The 27,284-nt window shown below is 48.1% G+C and overlaps 1 protein-coding gene across 4 annotated transcripts in view; it reads left to right on the forward strand.

Annotated features, from left to right (window-relative positions):
• The window catches only part of KDM5B (lysine demethylase 5B), a 768,574-nt gene that overhangs the window by 291,675 nt on the left and 449,615 nt on the right, over window positions 1-27,284 (forward strand). For all 4 annotated transcript variants that reach the window (XM_069239028.1, XM_069239026.1, XM_069239029.1 and 1 more), the window contains one exon: window positions 15,216-15,397. In XM_069239028.1, coding sequence (XP_069095129.1) covers window positions 15,216-15,397 — 182 coding nt within the window. The remainder of the gene's footprint in view (window positions 1-15,215; window positions 15,398-27,284) is intronic.

Genomic DNA, 27,284 nt, shown 5'->3' on the forward strand with positions numbered 1-27,284 from the left:
AACCATGCGCATTATGTAATACAAACCCTGCACACGCTAGGGTTCTCAATAAACTACCAAAAGTCAGAACTACAGCCTGCGCAAATACAACAGTATTTAGGGGCAATAATACTCAAAAAGCGCTTGCAAGTCTAAATACGCAAAGAATATAAACATTTCACAATATATTGGCACAATTACAGACAGGTCAACAGTACACTGTCAAATTGGTCATGAAAGTATTAGGTATGATGGCATCATGTATTGCAATTGTTCCACATGCAAGACTAAACATGCGGCCCTTGCAACAGTGCCTTGCACAACAATGGTCACAAGCACAGGGTCAACTTCAAGATCTAGTGTTGATAGACCGCCAAGCCTACATATCCCTTCAGTAGTGGAATTCCACAAATCTAAACAAAGGGCGGCCATTTCAAGACCCTGTGCCTCAGACAATAATTACAACAGATGCATCCATGATTGGCTGGGGAGCACACCTCAACAATCACAACATTCAAGGACAATGGGATGCCCAACACAAACAGCTACACATAACTCACTTAGAGCTGTTAGCTGTCTTCCTAGCACTCAAAGCTTTTCAGTCTCTCCTTATTCACAAAAATGTCCTGATCAAAACAGACAACATGGCTACCATGCATTACCTAAACAAGCAGGGAGGGACACATTCGTCCCAACTCTCCCTCCTAACTCAAAAAATTTGGAAATAGGTGTAGGAAGTTGGCTCTGTATATACTATTTCAAAGTAAGAAATAGCATGCACAGAGTTCAAGGGTTCCCCTTAGAGGTAAGATAGTGGCAAAAAGAGATCATTCTAATGATCTATTTTGTGGTAGTGTGGTCGAGCAGTAGGCTTATCAGAGGGTAGTGTAAGGCATTTGTTGCACACACACACACACACACACAGGCAATAAATGAGGAACACACACTCAATGACCATTCCAGGACAATAGGTTTTTGTATAGAAAAATATAATTTCTTAGTTTATTTTAGGAACCACGGGTTCAAGATTTACAAACAATACTTTAAATGAAAGGTATTTCACTCGGGTATCTTAGGAACTTTGAATCGGCAAAATAGCATGTACAGTTCTCAAACTAGACACTGCAATTTCCAGTTCCTGGGGGAGGTAAGTGTTTGTTAGTTTTGCAGGTAAGCAAACCACCTACAGGGTTCAAAGTTGGGTCCAAGGTAGCCCACCGTTGGGGGTTCAGGGCAACCTCAATGTTACCACACCAGCAGCTCAGGGCCGGTCAGGTGCAGAGGTCAAAGTGGTGCCCAAAACGCATAGGCTTCAATGGAGAAGGGGGTGCCCCGGTTTCAGTCTGCCAGCAGGTAAGTACGCGCAACTTCGGAGGGCAGACCAGGGGGGTTTTGTAGGGCATTGGGGGGGGGGGGGGGACACAAGTCAGCACAAAAAGTACACCCTCAGCGGTACGGGGGCAGCCGGGTGCAGAGTGCAAACAGGCGTCGGGTTTGCAATGGAGTTCAATGGGAGACCCAGGGGTCTCTTCAACAAAGCAGGCAGGCAAGGGGGGGGGGGGGGGGTGCTGCGCTCCTCGGTGTAGCCACCACCTGGGCAAAGGAGAGGGCCACCTGGGGGTCGCTCCTGCACTGGAGGTTGGATCCTTCAGGTCCTGGGGGCTGCGCGTGCAGTGTCTTTACCAGGCGTCTGGTTCTTAGAATCAGGCAGTCGCGGTCAGGGGGAGCCTCTGGATTCCCTCTGCAGGCGTCGCTGGGGGGGGCTCATGAGGGTCAACTCTGGCTACTCACAGGGTCGCAGTCGCCGGGGAGTCCTCCCTGTAGTGTTTCTCTGCAGAGTGCATAGTCTTACGCTTCCAGCGGGAAACGTGGAGTCCTTTTAAAGTTGTTTCTTTGTTGCAAAGTTGTTTCTTCTTTGGAGCAGAGCCGCTGTCCTCTGGAGTTCTTGATCCTTTTAGATGCAGGGTAGTCCTCTGAGGCTTCAGAGGTCGCTGGACCCTGGGGGACGCGTCGCTGGTGCAGTTTTTCTTGAAGTGGGGAGACAGGCCGGTAGGGCTGGGGCCAAAGCAGTTGGTGTCTCCGTCTTCTCTGCAGGGCTTTCAGGTCAGCAGTCCTTCTTCATCTTAGGTTGCAGGAATCTAGTTTCCTAGGTTCTGGGGAGCCCCTAAATACTGAATTTAGGGGGTGTTTAGGTCTGGGGGGGTTTGCTACTAGCCCCGAGGGTGGCTACACCCGCTACAACTTCCTACAAGGATTCACTCGATCCCGTGACTCAAACACTTCTTCGAAGAAGAACAACTTGTAACACTCTGAGCCCAACACTAGATGGCAAACGTATGCAGTGCATGTGAATCTGCAGCGGAACATGCCACGAACAGATGTACACTGTGTAAGTGACATTTTCCGTTCGATGGCATGTGTAGCTGCAGATACACATGCTTTGCACATCCCGCCATCTAGTTTTGGGCTCGGAGTGTTACAAGTTGTTTTTCTTCGAAGAAGTCTTCTCGAGTCACGAGATCGAGGGTCTCCTCCCTTTTCGGCTCCATTGCGCATGGGCGTCGACTCAATCTTAGATTGTTTTTTTTCCGCCATCTGGTTCGGACGTGTTCCTTTTCGCTCCGTGTTTCGGTTCGGAAAGATAGTTAGAATCTCGGAAAATTCGACGGTATTGTTTGCGTTCGGTATCGGGTTAGTTACAACAGATCGACACCGACTTTTGAAGAGCTCCGGTGGCCCTTCGGGGTTTTTTCGATTCCCCCGTCGGGGCCTGGTCGGCCCGACCACGTGTCTCTTCAAGGCTGATGGAATGGACCCCGTTCCGCTTCTGCCCCAAATGTCACAACAAGTATCCTTATACAGATCAGCACCTGGTCTGTAAGTTGTGTTTGTCTCCAGAAAATAGAGAAGATACTTGTGAAGCCTGTCGAGCGTTTCGGTCGAGGAAGACATTAAGAGACCGAAGAGTAAGAAGACTGCAAATGGCGTCGGCGCCGACAGGACAAAGACACGTTGAGGAGGAAGAAGAAACCTTCTCCATCCAGGAGTCTGACTCGGAAGAGCTCGATCCCGAAGAGACACCTTAAACCGTGAGTAAGACGTCGACACACACAACTCACGAGAAGACCACAAAAGCCCAGGGGACGCCACCGCCAGCAGGCCATGACTTAACCCGAAAAATAGGTGACCGACCATCGGCACCGAAAAAGGGCACGCATGTGTCGAAGTCATCCGACTCCAGTCGAGATAACGGCACACAGCAAACTCGAGCCCAAGACAGTGGGTCCGAGCAAGTTAGATACCAAGAGGGCGGCACCGAAACAAGTCGGCACCGAAAGACCGAAAATAAAGGTGTCGTCGGAGCCAAAAAAGGCTACCGAAAAGGTTTCCATTCTGTAACATCCAGCCTCGGAACCGAAATCAGGTTCCTACACAGAGGAACAGGGACTGTCCTCCCAAATGCAAGGACATAAGTTCGGACAAGAACTACAGTCAATGGAGCCAGACTACACTCAAAGAAGGCTCCACATCCAAAAGAACACAGGGAAGATAAGTACTCTTCCCCCAATTAGGATGAAAAGAAGACTTGCCTTTCAAGAAAAGGACAAGCAGCCACAGGCAAAGGTGGCAAGACAAACGACACCGCCACCATCCCCACCACCATCAACGCACACATCACCGGTAGCCACTCCACCACTGATGCGATCCCCAACTGATACTGGAATGAGTCAGGATGATCCCGACGCATGGGATCTTTATGATGCGCCAGTGTCAGATAACAGCCCAGACTGTTACCCAGCGAGGCTGTCACCACCTGAGGACAGTACAGCCTATACACAGGTGGTGTCAAGAGCAGCTGCATTTCATAACGTCACCTTGCATGCAGAACCTATTGAGGATGACTTTTTGTTTAATACACTATCCTCCACTCATAGCCAATACCAAAGCTTACCTATGCTGCCTGGAATGCTAAAACACAATCCAGACAGGTGTTTCAGGAGCCTGTGAAGGGCAGGGCCATAACTCCAAGAGTGGAAAAAAAGCCACCGCCAACAGACCCTGTATATATATCAATCAGCAATTAACACCAGACTCTGTGGTAGTAGGGGCAGCTCGCAAGAGAGCAAACTCTCATACCTCAGGAGATGCACCACCTCCAGACAAGGAGAGTCGCAAGTTCGACGCTGCGGGGGAAAGGGTTGCAGCACAAGCTGCCAACCAATGGTGTATTGCCAACTCACAGGCACTGCTGGCAAGATATGATGGGGCTCATTGGGACAAAATGCAACACTTCATTGAACACTTACTCAAGGAGTTCCAGAAAAGGGCACAACAAGTGGTAGAAGAAGGACAAAGTATCTCCAATAATCAGATACGGTCAGCAATGGATGCAGCAGATACAGCTGCTAGGACAGTAAATACAGCAGTAACCATAAGGAGACATGCATGGTTGCATACGTCCGGATTCAAGCCGGAAATACAATAAGCCGTGCTGAATATGCCCTTTAATGAACAACAGTTGTTTTGGCCAGAAGTCGACACTGCTATTGAAAAACTCAAAGATACTGATACGGCAAAAGCCATGGGCGCACTCTACTCCCCACAGAGCAGAGGCACATTTCGCAAAACACAATTTAGGGGAGGGTTTCGAGGTCAACCTACAGAGACCACATCCTCACAAGCAAGGCCCACTTATCAAAGCCAATATCAGCAGGGAAGTTTTTGGGGGCAATATAGAGGGGGACAATTCCAAAAGAATAGAGGGAAGTTCCAAAGCCCCAAAACTCCTCAAAACAAGCAGTGACTTCCAAGTCACACATCCCCAACACATAACACCTGTGGGGGGGAGACTAAGCCAATTTTACAAACATTGGGAGGAGATAACAACGGACACTTGGGTACTGCCAATTATCCAGCATGGTTATTGCATAGAATTCCTCAAATTCCCTTCAAACGTCACACCGAAAACACACAATGGCCCTCATTACGACCCTGGCGGTATAGAACCGCCAGGGCCGCGGCACCGGGAGCACCGCCGACAGGCCGGCGGTGCCCCGCGGGGCATTCTGACCGCGGCGGCTTAGCCGCGGTCAGTAAAGGGAAACCGGTGGTCTCCCGCCGGTTTCCCGCTGCCCCCAGGAATCCTCCAAGCCGGCGCAGCTTGCTGCGCCGGCTTGGGGATTCCGACTCCCCCTCCCGCCATCCAGTTCCTGGCGGTTCTCCCGCCGGGAACCGGATGGCGGGAGGGGGAGTCGCGGGGCCCCTGCAGTGCCCATGCCAATGGCATGGGCACTGCAGGGGCCCCCGTAAGAGGGCCCCTACAAGTATTTCACTGTCTGCTTGGCAGACAGTGAAATACGCGACGGGTGCAACAGCACCCGTCGCACCTTCCCACTCCGCCGGCTCGATTACGAGCCGGCATCCTCATGGGAAGGGAGTTTTTCCCTGGGCTGGCGGGCGGTCTTTTGGAGACCGCCCGCCGGCCCAGGGAAAAACTCATAATACCCTCCGCGGTCTTTTGACCGCGGAGCGGTATTATGGAGGGCTGAATTCTGGCGGGCGGCCTCCGCCGCCCGCCAGAATCAGAATGAGGGGCAATATGTCAAAACAACATATAGATCTTCTAGGACTAGAAGTTCAGGCATTGCTACTGAAAGAAGCAATAGAATTAGTACCAAAACAACAGAAAGGAACAGGAGTTTACTCTCTGTACTTTCTCATACCCAAAAAAGACAAGAGTCTGAGACCTATATTAGATCTCAGAACATTAAATACCTACATTAAATCAGATCACTTTTACATGGTGACATTACAGGACGTAATCCCACTGCTCAAACAACAAGACTACATGACAACACTAGACCTAAAGGATGCATATTTCCATATACCGATACATCCTTCACACAGAAAGTACTTAAGGTTTGTATTCCAAGGGGTACATTACCAATTCAAGGTGTTGCCATTCGGAATAACAACTGCGCCAAGAGTTTTTACAAAATGCCTAGCTGTCGTAGCTGCACATATCAGAAGGCAGCAAATACATGTGTTCCCGTACCTAGACGATTGGTTAGTCAAAACCAACACGCTAGAACGGTGTTCACAACACACAAAGTATGTCATAGAAACCCTCCACAAACTAGGTTTCTCAATCAGCTACACAAAGTCACACCTTCTGCCGTGTCAAACACAGCAATATTTAGGGGTGACAGTCAACACAGCAAAAGGGATTGCCACTCCAAGTCCACAAAGGGTTCAGGCATTTCACAATGTAATACAGGCCATGTATCCAAAACAAAAAATACAAGTCAAAATGGTGATGAAACTCATAGGCATGATGTCCTCATGCATAGCCATTGTCCCAAATGCAAGGTTGCACATGCGGCCCTTACAACAGTGCCTAGCATCACAATGGTCACAGGCACAGGGTCAACTTCTAGATCTGGTGTTCATAGACCGCCAAACATACATCTCGCTTCAATTGTGGAACCGTATAAATGTAAACCAAGGGCGGCCTTTCCAAGACCCAGTGCCACAATATGTAATAACGACAGATGCCTCCATGATAGGGTGGGGAGCACACCTCAATCATTACAGCATCCAAGGACAATGGGACACTCAGCAAAAACAGTTTCACATAAATCACTTACAACTATTGGCAGTATTTCTAGCGCTGAAAGCATTTCAACCCATAATAAGCCACAAACACATTCTTGTCAAAAACAGACATGACAACGATTGTAAGGAAATGCCTCCTTGGCATGGTTACCCCCTGACTTTTTGCCTTTGCTGATGCTATGTTTTGAATTGAAAGTGTGCTGAGGCCTGCTAACCAGGCCCCAGCACCAGTGTTCTTTCCCTAACCTGTACTTTTGTATTCACAATTGGCACACCCTGGCATCCAGGTAAGTCCCTTGTAACTGGTACCTCTGGTACCAAGGGCCCTGATGCCAGGGAAGGTCTCTAAGGGCTGCAGCATGTCTTATGCCACCCTGGAGACCCCTCACTCAGCACAGACACACTGCTTGCCAGCTTGTGTGTGCTGGTGAGAACAAAACGAGTAAGTCGACATGGCATTCCCCTAAGGGTGCCATGCCAGCCTCTCACTGCCTATGCAGGTATAGATAAGTCACCCCTCTAGCAGACCTTACAGCCCTAAGGCAGGGTGCACTATACCATAGGTGAGGGCACCAGTGCATGAGCACTGTGCCCCTACAGTGTCTAAGCAATACCTTAGACATTGTAAGTGCAGGGTAGCCATAAGAGTATATGGTCTGGGAGTCTGTTTTACACGAACTCCACAGCACCACTGAAAACTGGGAAGTTTGGTATCAAACTTCTCAGCACAATAAATGCACACTGATGCCAGTGTACATTTTATTGTAAAATACGCCCCAGAGGGCAACTTAGAGGTGCCCCCTGAAACCTTAACCGACTATCTGTGTAGGCTGACTGGTTCCAGCAGCCTGCCACAACCGAGACATGTTGCTGGCCCCATGGGGAGAGTGCCTTTGTCACTCTGAAGCCAGTAACAAAGCCTGCACTGGGTGGAGATGCTAACACCTCCCCCAGGCAGGAGCTGTAACACCTGGCGGTGAGCCTCAAAGGCTCACCCCCTTTGTTCCAGCACCACAGGGCACTCCAGCTAGTGGAGTTGCCCGCCCCCTCCGGCCACGGCCCCACTTTTGGCGGCAAGGCCGGGGGAAATAATGAGAATAACAAGGAGGAGTCACTGGCCAGTCAGGACAGCCCCTAAGGTGTCCTGAGCTGAAGTGACTCTAACTTTTAGAAATCCTCCATCTTGCAGATGGAGGATTCCCCAATAGGATTAGGGATGTGACCCCCTCCCCTAGGGAGGAGGCACAAAGAGGGTGTACCCACCCTCAGGGCTAGTAGTCATTGGCTACTAACCCCCCAGACCTAAACACGCCCTTAAATTTAGTATTTAAGGGCTTCCCTGAACCTAAAACTTTAGATTCCTGAAACTACAAGAAGAAGAGGACTGCTGAGCTGAAAAACCCCTGCAGAGGAAGAACAGAAGACACCAACTGCTTTGGCCCCAGACTTACCGGCCTGTCTTCTGCCTTCCAAAGAAACCTGCTCCAGCGACGCTTTCCAAGGGACCAGCGACCTCTGACTCCTCTGAGGACTGCCCTGCTTCAAGAAAGACAAGAAACTCCAGAGGACAGCGGCACTGCTCCAAAAGAACTGCAATTTTGTTTCAAGGAGCAGATTTAAAGACCCCTGCAAATCCCTGCAAGAAGCGTGAGACTTGCAACACTGCACCCGGCGACCCCGACTCGACTGGTGGAGAACCAACACCTCAGGGAGGACCCTCCGGCGACTCCGAGACCGTGAGTAACCAAAGTTGTCCCCCCTGAGCCCCCACAGCGACGCCTGCAGAGGGAATCCTGAGGCTCCCCCTGACCGCGACTGCCTGAACCTAAAGTCCCGACGGCTGGAAAAGACCCTGCACCCGCAGCCCCCAGCACCTGAAGGAACGTAACTTCTGTGCAGGAGTGACCCCCAGGAGGCCCTCTCCCTTGCCCAGGTGGTGGCTATCCCGAGGAGCCCCCACCCTTGCCTGCCTGCAACGCTGAAGAGATCCCCTGGTCTCTCATTGAAAACCATTGTAAACCCGACGCGTGTTTGCACACTGCACCCGGCTGCCTCCGCGCTGCTGAGGGTGTACTTTTTGTGCTGACTTGTGTCCCCCCCGGTGCCCTACAAACCCCCCCCCCCCCCCCCCCCCCCCCCCCCCCCCGGTCTGCCCTCCGAAGACGCGGGTACTTACCTGCTGGCAGACTGGAACCGGGGCACCCCCTTCTCTCCATTGAAGCCTATGTGTTTTGGGCACCTCTTTGACCTCTGCACCTGACCGGCCCTGAGCTGCTGGTGTGGTGACTTTGGGGTTGCTCTGAACCCCCAACGGTGGGCTACCTTGGACCAAGAACTGAAACCTGTAAGTGACTTACTTACCTGTGAAACCTAACAATACTTTACCTCCCCCAGGAACTGTGAAAATTGCACTAAGTGTCCACTTTTAAAACGGCTTATTGTGTTTTATGTAAAAAGTATACATGCTAATGTAATGATTCAAAGTTCCTAAAGTACTTACCTGCAATACCTTTCAAATGAGATATTACATGTAGAATTTGAACCTGTGGTTCTTAAAATAAACTAAGAAAATATATTTTTCTATAACAAAACCTATTGGCTGGATTTGTCTCTGAGTGTGTGTTTCTCATTTATTCCCTGTGTGTAAAGAAATGGCTCCCTGTTGCAGTTACCCCCCACTTTTTGCCTGATACTGATGCTGACTTGACTGAGAAGTGTGCTGGGACCCTGCTAACCAGGCCCCAGCACCTGTGTTCTTTCACCTAAAATGTACCATTGTTTCCACAATTGGCACAACCCTGGCACCTAGGTAAGTCCCTTGTAACTGGTACCAAGGGCCCTGATGCCAGGGAATGTCTCTAAGGGCTGCAGCATGTCTTATGCCACCCTAGGGACCCCTCACTCAGCACAGACACACTGCTTGCCAGCTTGTGTGTGCTAGTGGGGAGAAAATGACTAAGTCGACATGGCACTCCCCTCAGGGTGCCATGCCAACCTCACACTGCCTATGGCATAGGTAAGTCACCCCTCTAACAGGCCTTACAGCCCTAAGGCAGGGTGCACTATACCACAGGTGAGGGCATATGTGCATGAGCACTATGCCCCTACAGTGTCTAAGCAAAACCTTAGACATTGTAAGTGCAGGGTAGCCATAAGAGTCTGTCAAAAACGAACTCCACAGCTCCATAATGGCTACACTGAATACTGGGAAGTTTAGTATCAAACTTCTCAGAATAATAAACCCACACTGATGCCAGTGTTGGATTTATTAAAAAATGCACACAGAGGGCATCTTAGAGATACCCCCTGTATTTTGCCCAATTGTTCAGTGCAGGACTGACTGGTCTCCGCCAGCCTGCTGCTGAGAGACGAGTGTCTGACCTCATGCGGTGAGAGCCTTTGTGCTCTCTGAGGACAGAAACAAAGCCTGCTCTGGGTGGAGGTGCTTCACACCTCCCCCCTGCAGGAACTGTAACACCAAGCAGTGAGCTTCAAAGGCTCAAGCTTCATGTTACAATGCCCCAGGGCACTCCAGCTAGTGGAGATGCCCGCCCCCTGGACTCAGCCCCCACTTTTGGCGGCAAGTCCAGGAGAGATAATGAGAAAAACAAGGAGGAGTCACTGGCCAGTCAGGACAGCCCCTAAGGTGTCCTGAGCTGAGGTGACTCTGACTTTTAGAAATCCTCCATCTTGTAGAAGGAGGATTCCCCCAATAGGATTAGGGATGTGACCCCCTCCCCTTGGGAGGAGGCACAAAGAGGGTGTACTCACCCTCAGGACTAATAGCCATTGGCTACTAACCCCCCAGACCTAAACACGCCCTTAAATTTAGTATTTAAGGGCTTCCCTGAACCTAAAGATTTAGATTCCTGAAACTACAAGAAGAAGAGGACTGCTGAGCTGAAAAACCCCTGCAGAGGAAGAACAGAAGACACCAACTGCCTTGGCCCCAGACTTACCTGCCTGTCTCCTGCCTTCCAAAGAAACCTGCTCCAGCGACGCTTTCCAAGGGACCAGCGACCTCTGAATCCTCTGAGGACTGCCCTGCTTCGAAAAAGACAAGAAACTCCCGAGGACAGCGGCACTGCTCCAAAAGAACTGCAACTTTGTTACAAGGAGCAGATTTAAAGACCCCTGCAACTCCCCGCAAGAAGCGTGAGACTTGCAACACTGCACCCGGCGACCCCGACTTGACTGGTGGAGAACAACCAACTCGGGGAAGACCCTCCGGCGACTCTACGACTGTGAGTAACCAAAGTTGTCCTCCCTGAGCCCCCACAGCGACGCCTGCAGAGGGAATCCCCAGGCTCCCCCTGACCGCGACTGTCTGAACTCCATTTCCCGACGGCTGGAAAAGACCCTGCACCCGCAGCCCCAGCCCCTAAAGAAACGGAACTTCTGTGCAGGAGTGACCCCCAGGAGGCCCTCTCCCTTGCCCTAGTGGTGGCTACCCCGAGGAGCCCCCCCCCCCCTTGCCTGCCTGCATCGCTGAAGAGACCCCTTGGTCTCCCATTGAAAACTGAAGGAAACCCGACGCTTGTTTGCACACTGCACCCGGCCGCCCCCGCGCTGCTGAGGGTGTACTTTCTGTGCTACTTTGTGTCCCCCCCCCGGTGCCCTACAAAACCCCCCTGGTCTGCCCTCCGAAGACGCGGGTACTTACCTGCTGGCAGACTGGAACCGGGGCACCCCCTTCTCTCCATTATAGCCTATGTGTTTTGGGCACCTCTTTGACCTTTGCACCTGACCGGCCCTGAGCTGCTGGTGTGATAACTTTGGGGTTGCTCTGAACCCCCAACGGTGGGCTACCTTGGACCAAAAACTAAAACCTGTAAGTGACTTACTTACCTGTGAAAATTAACATTAACTTACCTCCCCCAGGAACTGTGAAAATTGCACTGTGTCCACTTTTAAAACAGCTTATTGTGTTTTATGTGAAAAGTATACATGCTAATGAAATGATTCAAAGTTCCTAGAGTACTTACCTGCAATACCTTTCAAATGAGATATTACATGTAACATTTGAACCTGTGGTTCTTAAAATAAACTAAGAAAAGATATTTTTCTATAACAAAACCTATTGGCTGGATTTGTCTCTGAGTGTGTGTACCTCATTTATTGTCTATGCGTATGTACAACAAATGCTTAACACTACTCCTTTGATAAGCCTACTGCTCGACCACACTACCACAAATTAGAGTATTAGTATTATCTCTTTTTGCCACTATCTTACTTCTAAGGGGAACCCTTGGACTCTGTGCATACTATTCCTTACTTTGAAATAGTGCATACAGAGCCAACTTCCTACACTGTGTGTATGTACAACAAATGCTTAACACTACTCCTTTGATAAGCCTACTGCTCGACCACACTACCACAAAATAGAGCATTAGTATTATCTCTTTTTGCCACTATCTTACCTCTAAGGGGAACCCTTGGACTCTGTGCATGCTATTCCTTACTTTGAAATAGCACATACAGAGCCAACTTCCTACAACGATGTATTACCTAAACAAACAGGGAGGGACACACTCAACACAGTTGTGTCTCCTGGCACAGAGAATATGGCATTGGGCGATTCACAACCACATTCGCCTAATAGCACAATTTATTCCAGGAATTCAGAATCTGTTAGCAGACAATCTCTCTCTGGATCACCAACAGATCCACGAATCAGAGATTCACCCCCAAATACTGAATACTTACTTCCAAAGTTGGGGAACACCACAAATAGATCTATTTGCAACAAAGGAAAACGCAAAATGCCAAAACTTCGCATCCAGGTGCCCACAAGATCAGTCTCAGGGCAATGCGTTATGGATGAGTTGGTCAGGGATATTTGCTTACGCTTTTCCCCCTCTCCCACTCCTTCCATATCTGGTAAACAAGATGAGGCAAAATAAACTCAGACTCATACTAATAGCACCAACATGGGCAAGACAACCTCAGTACACAACACTACTAGACCTCTCAGTAGTGCCTCATGTCAAACTACCAAACATACCAGATCTGTTAACGCAACACAAACAGATCAGACACCCAAATCCAGCATCGCTGAATCTAGCAATTTGGCTCCTGAAGTCCTAGAGTTTGGACACTTAGACCTTACACAGGAATGTATGGAGGTCATAAAACAAGCTAGGAAACCTACCACTAGACATTGCTATGCAAATAAGTGGAAAAGATTTGTTTATTACTGCCATAATAATCAAATTCAACCCTTATACGCATCTGCCAAAAACATCGTAGGATACTTACTACATTTGCAAAAGTCAAAGCTAGCTTTTTCTTCCATTAAGGTACATCTTACAGCAATTTCAGCTTACCTGCAAATTACGCACTCAACTTCTCTATTTAGGATACCAGTCATAAAAGCATTTATGGAAGGCCTAAAGAGAATTATACCACCAAGAACACCACCAGTTCCTTCATGGAACCTTAACATTGTCTTAACACAACTCATGGGTCCACCTTTTGAGCCCATGCACTCTTGTGAAATGCAATATTTAACATGGAAAGTTGCATTTTTAATTGCCATCACATCTTTAAGAGTAAGTGAGATTCAAGCATTTACCATACAAGAACCATTTATTCAAATACTTAAGCATAAAGTAGTTCTACGGACAAATCCTAAATTTTTACCAAAAGTCATATCACCGTTCCACTTAAATCAAACAGTAGAATTACCAGTGTTATTCCCACAGCCAGATTCTGTAGCTGAAAGACCACTACATACATTAGACATCAAAAGAGCGTTAATGTACTACATTGACAGAACAAAACTAATTCGAAAAACAAAACAATTATTTATTGCTTTCCAAAAACCTCATGCAGGAAATCCAATTTCTAAACAAGGCATTGCTAGATGGATAGTTAAGTGCATTCAAACCTGCTATATTAAAGCAAAAAGAGAACTGCCTATTACACCAAAAGCACACTCAACTAGAAAAAAAGGTGCTACCATGGCCTTTCTGGGAAATATTCCAATGACCGAAATATGTAAGGCAGCTACATGGTCTACGCCTCATACATTTACCAAACACTACTGTGTAGATGTGCTAACGGCACAACAAGCCACAGTAGGCCAAGCAGTACTACGAACATTGTTTCAAACAACTTCAACTCCTACAGGCTGAACCACCGCTTTTGGGGAGATAACTGCTTACTAGTCTATGCACAGCATGTGTATCTGCAGCTACACATGCCATTGAACGGAAAATGTCACTTACCCAGTGTACATCTGTTCGTGGCATTAGTCGCTGCAGATTCACATGCGCCCACCCGCCTCCCCGGGAGCCTGTAGCCGTTTAGAAGTTTATCTTGAACATTTGTAAATTTGTACATATATTACTTTAAACTACATTATGTACCTACGTATTCACTCCATTGCATGGGCACTATTACTAGCATACACAACTCCTACCTCACCCTCTGCGGGGAAAACAATCTAAGATGGAGTAGACGGCCATGCGCAATGTAGCCGAAATGGGAGGAGTCCCTCGATCTCGTGACTCGAAAAGACTTCTTCGAAGAAAAACAACTTGTAACACTCCGAGCCCAACACCAGATGGCGGGATGTGCACAGCATGTGAATCTGCAGCGACTAATGCCACGAACAGATGTACACTGGGTAAGTGACATTTTCCATATATATATATATATATATATATATATATATATATATATATATATATATATATATATATATATATATATATATATATATGTATATATATATGTATATATATATATAGGTGCGTCTGTGTTGGATGGCATGTGTAGCTGCAGATACATTATTCAAATTGTGCTCTGGGGTTCTCGCACGCAGGCGGGAATATTCAGTACTTATGACTTTAAGGATTCTCCTGAAAGAGAATTACGATTACAGGTAGGCGATTTACCCTTCTCCGCCTCCTGGAGTGAGACTTGATTGTGTGTTCTCGCCACCCCAAGAGTAAAATATGTTAAGACAATGTTAACCAATTTAAAGTGCAACAATATTGCGCCCTATGACACAGGAGGTAAGCATTATCCATGCAAGACAATGCCTAGTACTGCATTAAATAGCTTTCCTGGCATTTAGGTGACTAAACTCCACAGCACCTTTCATCTCTAGTCTACACCAACCACCCACAAAAATGCATAACTTAACTTTATCCCATGTAGATAGCATTACTTCAGAGCCACCCAAGTGACAAAGATGCTTCAAGACCTAACCACCTACAACTGAACAGTGGACAATGGTACACCCAGGCAAAAAGATGCATACTTCCATGCACATAATGCTACACACATGCTTATTGTAAACATAATCTGGCTGGTGACCATCAGTGTACTCTGTCTTTCAACAATACAGTAGTCTGTTCTGACCTTGCTGATGCGATCTATTATGACACTCCTCTAAACCATATGACAGCTCAGTACAATGTCAACAAAGACCTATCCATTTCCTTTGTATCCCAAAGGTTGCCCTGATTGTGAAAGGGTTCTAGTCGACAATACAAATAGTAGTAAAACACTATACAAATTCAAGTAACAATATACTAAAATGTATTTCAATGCATGTAACGTTTTCATGTGTTTCCTCACATGGCCTTTGAACTTGTGATTTTATTTTATAGGATTATATCGGTAGCGGCTGGAATTTGAACAATATGCCTGTGATGGACCCATCCGTATTGGCTCACATCACTGCAGACATCTGTGGGATGAAGCTGCCCTGGCTGTATGTGGGCATGTGCTTTTCATCATTCTGCTGGCACATTGAGGATCACTGGAGTTACTCTATCAACTATCTGCATTGGTGAGAACAGTCATAGCTATGCCTATCTGTTTAAAGTATGTAGTCATGCTGTGGCTACTGTGTGCATGTTTCTCTCCTGATGACAAAGCTTAGAACCTAAAATGGTCTTGTTCACATGTACTCTTTTGGCTGTTCACCAAACTGCTGCTACCATTTGTAAGGAAATGCCTCCTTGGCATGGTTGCCCCCTGACTTTTTGCCTTTGCTGATGCTATGTTTACAATTGAAAGTGTGCTGAGGCCTGCTAACCAGGCCCCAGCACCAGTGTTCTTTCCCTAACCTGTACTTTTGTATCCACAATTGGCAGACCCTGGCATCCAGATAAGTCCCTTGTAACTGGTACTTCTAGTACCAAGGGCCCTGATGCCAAGGAAGGTCTCTAAGGGCTGCAGCATGTCTTATGCCACCCTGGAGACCTCTCACTCAGCACAGACACCCTGCTTGCCAGCTTGTGTGTGCTAGTGAGAACAAAACCAGTAAGTCGACATGGCACTCCCCTCAGGGTGCCATGCCAGCCTCTCACTGCCTATGCAAGTATAGGTCAGTCACCCCTCTAGCAGGCCTTACAGCCCTAAGGCAGGGTGCACTATACCATAGGTGAGGGTACCAGTGCATGAGCATGGTACCCCTACAGTGTCTAAACAAAACCTTAGACATTGTAAGTGCAGGGTAGCCATAAGAGTATATGGTCTGGGAGTTTGTCATTCACGAACTCCACAGCACCATAATGGCTACACTGAAAACTGGGAAGTTTGGTATCAAACTTCTCAGCACAATAAATGCACACTGATGCCAGTGTACATTTTATTGCAAAATACACCCCAGAGGGGACCTTAGAGGTGCCCCCTGAAACTTAACCGACTGTCTGTGTAGGCTGACTAGTTCCAGCAGCCTGCCACACTAGAGACATGTTGCTGGCCCCATGGGGAGAGTGCCTTTGTCACTCTGAGGCCAGTAACAAAGCCTGCACTGGGTGGAGATGCTAACACCTCCCCCAGGTAGGAGCTGTAACACCTGGCGGTGAGCCTCAAAGGCTCACCCCTTTGTCACAGCCCAGCAGGGCACTCCAGCTTAGTGGAGTTGCCCGCCCCCTCCGGCCACGGCCCCCACTTTTGGCGGCAAGGCTGGAGGGAACAAAGAAAGCAACAAGGAGGAGTCACTGGCCAGTCAGGACAGCCCCTAAGGTGTCCTGAGCTGAGGTGACTCTGACTTTTAGAAATCCTCCATCTTGCAGATGGAGGATTCCCCCAATAGGGTTAGGATTGTGACCCCCTCCCCTTGGGAGGAGGCACAAAGAGGGTGTACCCACCCTCAGGGCTAGTAGCCATTGGCTACTAACCCCCCAGACCTAAACACGCCCTTAAATTTAGTATTTAAGGGCTACCCTGAACCCTAGAAAATTTGATTCCTGCAACAACAAGAAGAAGGACTGCCTAGCTGAAAACCCCTGCAGAGGAAGACCAGAAGACAACAACTGCCTTGGCTCCAGAAACTCACCGGCCTGTCTCCTGCCTTCCAAAGAACTCTGCTCCAGCGACACCTTCCAAAGGGACCAGCGACCTCTGAATCCTCTGAGGACTGCCCTGCTTCAACAACGACAAGAAACTCCCGAGGACAGCGGACCTGCTCCAAAAAGACTGCAACTTTGTTTCAAGAAGCAGCTTTAAAGAACCCTGCAACTCCCCGCAAGAAGCGTGAGACTTGCAACACTGCACCCGGCGACCCCGACTCGGCTGGTGGAGAACCAACACCTCAGGGAGGACCCCCGGACTACTCTACGACTGTGAGTACCAAAACCTGTCCCCCCTGAGCCCCCACAGCGCCGCCTGCAGAGGGAATCCCGAGGCTTCCCCTGACCGCGACTCTCTGAAACCTAAGTCCCGACGCCTGGAAAAGACCCTGCACCCGCAGCCCCCAGGACCTGAAGGACCGGACTTTCACTGCAGAAGTGACCCCCAGGAGTCCCTCTCCCTTGTCCAAGTGGAGGTTTCCCCGAGGAAGCCCCCCCTTGCCTGCCTGCAGCGCTAAAGAGATCCCTTGATCTCTCATAGACTAACATTGAAAACCCGACGCTTGTTTCTACACTGCACCCGGCCGCCCCCGCGCTGCTGAGGGTGAAATTTCTGTGTGGGCTTGTGTCCCCCCCGGTGCCCTACAAAACCCCCCTGGTCTGCCCTCCGAAGACGCGGGTACTTACCTGCAAGCAGACCGGACGCGGGGCACCCCCTTCTCTCCATTCTAGCCTATGCGTTTTGGGCACCACTTTGAACTCTGCACCTGACCGGCCCTGAGCTGCTGGTGTGGTGACTTTGGGGTTGCTCTGAACCCCCAACGGTGGGCTACCTTGGACCAAGAACTGAACCCTGTAAGTGTCTTACTTACCTGGTAAAACTAACAAAAACTTACCTCCCCCAGGAACTGTGAAAATTGCACTAAGTGTCCACTTTTAAAGTAGCTATTTGTCAATAACTTGAAAAGTATACATGCAATTGAAATGATTAAAAGTTCCTAATGTACTTACCTGCAATACCTTTCAAACAAGATATTACATGTTAAATTTGAACCTGTGGTTCTTAAAATAAACTAAGAAAAGATATTTTTCTATAACAAAACCTATTGGCTGGATTTGTCTCTGAGTGTGTGTACCTCATTTATTGTCTATGTGTATGTACAACAAATGCTTAACACTACTCCTTGGATAAGCCTACTGCTCGACCACACTACCACAAAATAGAGCATTAGTATTATCTATTTTTACCACTATTTTACCTCTAAGGGGAACCCTTGGACTCTGTGCATGCTATTCCTTACTTTGAAATAGCACATACAGAGCCAACTTCCTACATTGGTGGATCAGCGGTGGGGTACAAGACTTTGCATTTGCTGGAATACTCAGCCAATACCTGATCACACGACAAATTCCAAAATTGTCATTAGAAATTGATTTTTGCAATTTGAAAAGTTTTCTAAATTCTTAAAGTCCTGCTAGGGCCTTGTGTTAGTCCCTGTTAGCATTTCTTTTTAGAGTTTAAAAGTTTGTAAAAGTTTGAATTAGATTCTAGAACCAGTTTTAGATTCTTAAAAAGTATTCCAACTTTTAGAAGCAAAATGTCTAGCACAGATGTGGCTGTGGTGGAACTCGACACCACACCTTACCTCCATCTACAGATGAGAGAGCTAAGGTCACTCTGTAAACTAAAGAAAATAGCAATGGGCCCCAAACCTACCAAAGTACAGCTCCAGGAGCTTTTGGCAGAGTTTGAAAAGGCCAACCCCTCTGAGGGTGGCAACTCAGAGGATGAAGATAGTGACTTGGAGGGAAATTCCCCCCCTCCACTCCTACTTAGGGAGAGCAGGGCTACTCAAGCCCTGACTCCACAAATAATAGTCAGAGATGCTGGTTCCCTCACAGGAGGGACCAACAACTCTGAAATCACTGAAGATAGCTCCAGTGAAGAGGACATCCAGTTAGCCAGGATGGCCAAAAGATTGGCTTTGGAAAGACAGATCCTAGCCATAGAGAGGGAAAGACAAGAGATGGGCCTAGGACCCATCAATGGTGGCAGCAACATAAATAGGGTCAGAGATTCTCCTGACATGTTGAAAATCCCTAAAGGGATTGTAACTAAATATGAAGATGGTGATGACATCACCAAATGGTTCACAGCTTTTGAGAGGGCTTGTGTAACCAGAAAAGTGAACAGATCTCACTGGGGTGCTCTCCTTTGGGAAATGTTCACAGGAAAGTGTAGGGATAGACTCCTCACACTCTGGAAAAGATGCAGAATCTTATGACCTCATGAAGGGTACCCTGATTGAGGGCTTTGGATTCTCCACTGAGGAGTATAGGATTAGATTCAGGGGGGCTCAAAAATCCTCGAGCCAGACCTGGGTTGACTTTGTAGACTACTCAGTAAAAACACTAGATGGTTGGATTCAAGGCAGTGGTGTAAGTCATTATGATGGGCTGTACAATTTATTTGTGAAAGAACACCTGTTAAGTAATTGTTTCAATGATAAACTGCATCAGCATCTGGTAGACCTAGGACCAATTTCTCCCCAAGAATTGGGAAAGAAGGCGGACCATTGGGTCAAGACAAGGGTGTCCAAAACTTCCACAGGGGGTGACCAAAAGAAAGGGGTCACAAAACCTCCCCAGGGGAAAGGTGGTGAGACAGCCAAAAATAAATATAGTAAAGAGTCTTCTACAGGCCCCCAAAAACCTGCACAGGAGGGTGGGCCCAGAGCCTCTTCACAAAACAATCCTGGGTACAAGGGTAAAAACTTTGATCCCAAAAAGGCCTGGTGTCGAAACTGTAGTCAGTCTGGACACCAAACTGGAGACAAGGCCTGTCCCAAGAAAAGTTCCACTCCAAACTCCAATCCAGGTAACACTGGAATGGCTAGTCTCCAAGTGGGATCAACAGTGTGCCCAGAGCAAATCAGGGTCCACACTGAAGCTACTCTAGTCTCTGAGGGTGGGGTGGATTTAGCCACACTAGCTGCCTGGCCGCCTAACATGCAAAAATACAGGCAGCAGCTCTTTATTAATGGGAAAAGTGTAGAGGGCCTGAGGGATACAGGTGCCAGTGTCACCATGGTGACAGAGAAACTGTTTTCCCCTGGCCAATACCTGACTGGAAATCCTATACAGTCACCAACGCTGACAATCAGACTAAAGCACATCCCATGGCAATGGTAACTTTAGAATGGGGAGGGGTCAATGGCCTGAAACAGGTGGTGGTCTCCTCAAACATCCCAGTAGACTGTCTGCTTGGAAATGACCTGGAGTCCTCAGCATGGGCTGAGGTAGAACTAAAAACCCATGCAGCCATGCTGGGTATCCCTGAACTGGTGTGTGTAAAAACAAGAGCACAATGCAAGGCACAGGGTGAAAAAGTAGAGCTGGAGTCTGGAAAAATGGCCCAGCCTACCAAGAGAAAAGGAAAGTTAGTTGGGAAACCAACTGCAACACAGTCAGAAAAAGAGAACCTCTCTTCTCAGGAAGAAGTTCTGCCCTCTGAGGGAACTGAGCCTTTGGAGCTTGAACCTTATCAGGTTGAGCTCTTAGGCCCAGGGGGACCCTCAAGGGAGGAGCTGTGCAAGGGACAAGAAACCTGTCCCTCTCTTGAAGGCCTTAGGCAGCAAGCTGCTGAAGAGTCCAATGGCAAGAAAAATGGAACACATAGGGTCTATTGGGAAGATGGACTCCTGTACACTGAGGCCAGAGACCCCAAACCTGGTGCCACTAGGAGAGTGGTAGTGCCTCAGTCGTTCAGAGAGTTTATTCTGACCTTAGCCCATGATATTCCCCTTGCTGGGCATTTGGGACAAACCAAGACGTGGGAGAGGTTAGTCAACCACTTCTACTGGCCCAATATGTCCCAGAAGGTTAAGGAGTTTTGCCTCTCCTGCCCCACCTGTCAATCCAGTGGTAAGACAGGTGGGCACCCAAAGGCCCCCCTCATTCCACTTCCAGTGGTGGGGGTCCCCTTTGAAAGAGTGGGTGTGGACATAGTTGGTCCACTGGAACCTCCCACAGCCTCAGGAAATATGTACATCCTAGTAATAGTGGATCATGCTACTAGGTATCCTGAAGCTATTCCCCTTAGGTCGACTACTGCCCCTGCAGTAGCCAAGGCCCTCATTGGTATCTTTACCAGAGTGGGTTTCCCTAAGGAGGTGGTGTCTGACAGAGGTACCAACTTCATGTCAGCATACCTAAAACACATGTGGAATGAGTGTGGAGTGACTTACAAATTCACTACACCATACCATCCACAAACTAATGGCTTAGTTGAGAGATTCAACAAGACATTAAAAGGCATGATCATGGGGCTCCCAGAAAAACTCAAAAGGAGATGGCATGTCCTCTTGCCATGTCTGCTTTTTGCTTACAGAGAGGTGCCACAGAAGGGAGTAGGATTCTCACCCTTTGAACTTCTGTTTGGTCACCCTGTAAGGGGACCACTTGCTCTTGTTAAAGAAGGCTGGGAGAGACCTCTTCATGAGCCTAAACAAGACATAGTGGACTATGTACTTGGCCTTCGCTCTAGAATGGCAGAGTACATGGAAAAGGCAACCAAAAACCTTGAGGCCAGCCAACAGCTCCAGAAGTTTTGGTATGACCAAAAGGCTGCACTGGTTGAGTTCCAACCAGGGCAGAAAGTCTGGGTTCTGGAGCCTGTGGCTCCCAGGGCACTCCAGGACAAATGGAGTGGCCCTTACCCAGTGCTAGAAAGGAAGAGTCAGGTCACCTACCTGGTGGACCTGGGCACAAGCAGGAGCCCCAAGAGGGTGATCCATGTGAACCGCCTTAAGCTCTTCCATGACAGGGCTGATGTGAATCTGTTGATGGTAACAGATGAGGATCAGGAGGCAGAGAGTGAACCTCTCCCTGATCTTCTGTCATCAGACCCAAAAGATGGCTCAGTAGATGGAGTGATCTACTCAGACACCCTCTCTGGCCAACAGCAAGCTGATTGTAGGAGAGTCCTACAACAGTTTCCTGAACTCTTCTCCTTAACCCCTGGTCAGACACACCTGTGTACCCATGATGTGGACACAGGAGACAGCATGCCTGTCAAAAACAAAATCTTTAGACAGTCTGACCATGTTAAGGAAAGCATTAAGGTGGAAGTCCACAAGATGCTGGAATTGGGAGTAATTGAGCGCTCTGACAGCCCCTGGGCTAGCCCAGTGGTCTTAGTCCCCAAACCTCACACCAAAGATGGAAAGAAAGAGATGAGATTTTGTGTGGACTACAGAGGGCTCAATTCTGTCACCAAGACAGATGCTCATCCAATTCCTAGAGCTGATGAGCTCATAGATAAATTAGGTGCTGCCAAATTCTTAAGTACCTTTGACTTGACAGCAGGGTACTGGCAAATAAAAATGGCACCTGGAGCAAAAGAGAAAACAGCATTCTCCACACCTGATGGGCATTATCAGTTTACTGTTATGCCCTTTGGTTTAAAGAATGCCCCTGCCACCTTCCAAAGGTTGGTGAATCAAGTCCTTGCTGGCTTGGAGTCCTTTAGCACAGCTTATCTTGATGATATTGCTGTCTTTAGCTCCACCTGGCAGGATCACCTGGTCCACCTGAAGAAGGTTTTGAAGGCTCTGCAATCTGCAGGCCTCTCTATCAAGGCATCCAAATGCCAGATAGGGCAGGGAACTGTGGTTTACTTGGGACACCTTGTAGGTGGAGGCCAAGTTCAGCCACTCCAACCCAAGATCCAGACTATTCTGGACTGGGTAGCTCCAAAAACCCAGACTCAAGTCAGGGCATTCCTTGGCTTGACTGGGTATTACAGGAGGTTTGTGAAGGGATATGGATCCATTGTGACAGCCCTCACTGAACTCACCTCCAAGAAAATGCCCAAGAAAGTGAACTGGACTGTGGAATGCCAACAGGCCTTTGACACCCTGAAACAAGCAATGTGCTCAGCACCAGTTCTAAAAGCTCCAGATTATTCTAAGCAGTTCATTGTGCAGACAGATGCCTCTGAACATGGGATAGGGGCAGTTTTGTCCCAAACAAATGATGATGGCCTTGACCAGCCTGTTGCTTTCATTAGCAGGAGGTTACTCCCCAGGGAGCAGCGTTGGAGTGCCATTGAGAGGGAGGCCTTTGCTGTGGTTTGGTCCCTGAAGAAGCTGAGACCATACCTCTTTGGGACTCACTTCCTAGTTCAAACTGACCACAGACCTCTCAAATGGCTGATGCAAATGAAAGGTGAAAATCCTAAACTGTTGAGGTGGTCCATCTCCCTACAGGGAATGGACTTTATAGTGGAACACAGACCTGGGACTGCCCATGCCAATGCAGATGGCCTTTCCAGGTTCTTCCACTTAGAAAATGAAGACTCTCTTGGGAAAGGTTAGTCTCATCCTCTTTCGTTTGGGGGGGGGGGGGGGGTTGTGTAAGGAAATGCCTCCTTGGCATGGTTGCCCCCTGACTTTTTGCCTTTGCTGATGCTATGTTTACAATTGAAAGTGTGCTGAGGCCTGCTAACCAGGCCCCAGCACCAGTGTTCTTTCCCTAACCTGTACTTTTGTATCCACAATTGGCAGACCCTGGCATCCAGATAAGTCCCTTGTAACTGGTACTTCTAGTACCAAGGGCCCTGATGCCAAGGAAGGTCTCTAAGGGCTGCAGCATGTCTTATGCCACCCTGGAGACCTCTCACTCAGCACAGACACCCTGCTTGCCAGCTTGTGTGTGCTAGTGAGAACAAAACCAGTAAGTCGACATGGCACTCCCCTCAGGGTGCCATGCCAGCCTCTCACTGCCTATGCAAGTATAGGTCAGTCACCCCTCTAGCAGGCCTTACAGCCCTAAGGCAGGGTGCACTATACCATAGGTGAGGGTACCAGTGCATGAGCATGGTACCCCTACAGTGTCTAAGCAAAACCTTAGACATTGTAAGTGCAGGGTAGCCATAAGAGTATATGGTCTGGGAGTTTGTCATACACGAACTCCACAGCACCATAATGGCTACACTGAAAACTGGGAAGTTTGGTATCAAACTTCTCAGCACAATAAATTCGCACTGATGCCAGGGTACATTTTATTGCAAAATACACCCCAGAGGGCACCTTAGAGGTGCCCCCTGAAACTTAACCGACTGTCTGTGTAGGCTGACTAGTTCCAGCAGCCTGCCACACTAGAGACATGTTGCTGGCCCCATGGGGAGAGTGCCTTTGTCACTCTGAGGCCAGTAACAAAGCCTACACTTGGTGGAGATGCTAACACCTCCCCCAGGCAGGAGCTGTAACACCTGGCGGTGAGCCTCAAAGGCTCACCCCTTTGTCATAGCCCAGCAGGGCACTCCAGCTTAGTGGAGTTGCCCGCCCCCTCCGGCCACGGCCCCCACTTTTGGCGGCAAGGCTGGAGGGAACAAAGAAAGCAACAAGGAGGAGTCACTGGCCAGTCAGGACAGCCCCTAAGGTGTCCTGAGCTGAGGTGACTCTGACTTTTAGAAATCCTCCATCTTGCAGATGGAGGATTCCCCCAATAGGGTTAGGATTGTGACCCCCTCCCCTTGGGAGGAGGCACAAAGAGGGTGTACCCACCCTCAGGGCTAGTAGCCATTGGCTACTAACCCCCCAGACCTAAACACGCCCTTAAATTTAGTATTTAAGGGCTACCCTGAACCCTAGAAAATTAGATTCCTGCAACAACAAGAAGAAGGACTGCCTAGCTGAAAACCCCTGCAGAGGAAGACCAGAAGACAACAACTGCCTTGGCTCCAGAAACTCACCGGCCTGTCTCCTGCCTTCCAAAGAACTCTGCTCCAGCGACGCCTTCCAAAGGGACCAGCGACCTCTGAATCCTCTGAGGACTGCCCTGCTTCGACAACGACAAGAAACTGCTCCAAAAAGACTGCAACTTTGTTTCAAGAAGCAGCTTTAAAGAACCCTGCAACTCCCCGCAAGAAGCGTGAGACTTGCAACACTGCACCCGGCGACCCCGACTCGGCTGGTGGAGAACCAACACCTCAGGGAGGACCCCCGGACTACTCTACGACTGAGTACCAAAACCTGTCCCCCCTGAGCCCCCACAGCGCCGCCTGCAGAGGGAATCCCGAGGCTTCCCCTGACCGCGACTCTCTGAAACCTAAGTCCCGACGCCTGGAAAAGACCCTGCACCTGCAGCCCCCAGGACCTGAAGGACCGGACTTTCACTGCAGAAGTGACCCCCAGGAGTCCCTCTCCCTTGTCCAAGTGGAGGTTTCCCAGAGGAAGCCCCCCCTTGCCTGCCTGCAGCGCTAAAGAGATCCCTTGATCTCTCATAGACTAACATTGAAAACCCGACGCTTGTTTCTACACTGCACCCGGCCGCCCCCGCGCTGCTGAGGGTGAAATTTCTGTGTGGGCTTGTGTCCCCCCCGGTGCCCTACAAAACCCCCCTGGTCTGCCCTCCGAAGACGCGGGTACTTACCTGCAAGCAGACCGGAACCGGGGCACCCCCTTCTCTCCATTCTAGCCTATGCGTTTTGGGCACCACTTTGAACTCTGCACCTGACCGGCCCTGAGCTGCTGGTGTGGTGACTTTGGGGTTGCTCTGAACCCCCAACGGTGGGCTACCTTGGACCAAGAACTGAACCCTGTAAGTGTCTTACTTACCTGGTAAAACTAACAAAAACTTACCTCCCCCAGGAACTGTGAAAATTGCACTAAGTGTCCACTTTTAAAGTAGCTATTTGTCAATAACTTGAAAAGTATACATGCAATTGAAATGATTCAAAGTTCCTAATGTACTTACCTGCAATACCTTTCAAACAAGATATTACATGTTAAATTTGAACCTGTGGTTCTTAAAATAAACTAAGAAAAGATATTTTTCTATAACAAAACCTATTGGCTGGATTTGTCTCTGAGTGTGTGTACCTCATTTATTGTCTATGTGTATGTACAACAAATGCTTAACACTACTCCTTGGATAAGCCTACTGCTCGACCACACTACCACAAAATAGAGCATTAGTATTATCTCTTTTTACCACTATTTTACCTCTAAGGGGAACCCTTGGACTCTGTGCATGCTATTCCTTACTTTGAAATAGCACATACAGAGCCAACTTCCTACACCATTCCAGTCAACTAGTCTCTTTGGATTGGTCTTGTACCGCAAGCATTATCCTCCGTGTTCTATAACCATTATGGGGATCGGTCACTGTGTTTGTCGTATTTAGTCATATGCTGCTCCCTTAAGCTGCCCCTATATTTTCTTGTTAGACCTTGGGGATTTTGTATAATTTTTTTACCTAGATTATTACCAGGCATACACTCTGGTTATAAATTTATGTAATTTTCCTTCTGTTGCCTTTAACACTATCCTTTCCATTAACACAGTTCTCTGAAATGGTCACCTAGAAATTTGGTTAGTATACAAAGTAAATGATAAAATAGGTATTGAGAAGCAGAGAACCTATGTCCGAAATTAACTCGCAGTCCAGCTGTGACTTAGCCTTCTCTGTATATGATCTGCAGAACATCAGGCACATCTTTAAATGTCATGGACTTTGCTGGGTCATTACGGTTCTTTGTGAAACAAGTGAGCTTTGTGGATGGCATTCCTAAAGGTAAAACATTACTGCCTTCACTGACTCTGCAAATTTGTAAAACAATTAATATTTGAGTGTGATACAGAGGAAGAGGTCCTTGTGGCATAGAATGAAATCAAATGAAAAACTTATAACTTGGAAATCTCAGCAGGACTGTGTGGATAAGAGTTGGAGTCAATCATGAGGGAATTGGTAAGTCAGTTTCCTGCTGTTTGTTGCAACTTCACAGTTGATTCCAAGGTGGTTTAAATCTAAGTGTCATTCCAACAAATTCTGGAATAGGCTATGGTGACTCCAGCACTACCTACAGGTAAAAGTGCCATAGTCCTACAAGGGTTCATTGTTCATTATCAGTATGCTGAAAGTCAGACTAGAGTACACCTATTACTGAAGTCATTCACAACTTTAAAGGTATGTCCTGCTGCTGTCACTGCTTACAGGAAGTGTTTTTCACAAACATCTTTTATTAGGGTTTCTGTTACTAACAAAAAATAATCTTGGCAGGAAGTCTTTTTGCCAACCAGAAGATCTCTCCACCTTGGGAACTCAATTAATTTGATGGTAAATATGAGTGTACTTCTTTGTTCTTGTTTTTGCAAAGAGTTCATCATTCTGCTCTAGCAACACAGAAATATAGATGAACTAGTCAGGGATATTTGCCTATGCTTTTCTGCCTTTCCAGCTTATTTCGTTTCTGGTTCAGATGCTCAGGCAACTGTCTCTAGCAGCTTCCACTTGGGCTAGTCAACCATGGTTCACCACACTACTCAAACTCTCTAAAGCTTTACCTCAACCCAGACTTTCTCACTTAGAGCC

Source organism: Pleurodeles waltl, chromosome 6 (genome assembly GCF_031143425.1).
Source record: "Pleurodeles waltl isolate 20211129_DDA chromosome 6, aPleWal1.hap1.20221129, whole genome shotgun sequence".
Lineage (NCBI taxonomy): Eukaryota > Metazoa > Chordata > Amphibia > Caudata > Salamandridae > Pleurodeles > Pleurodeles waltl.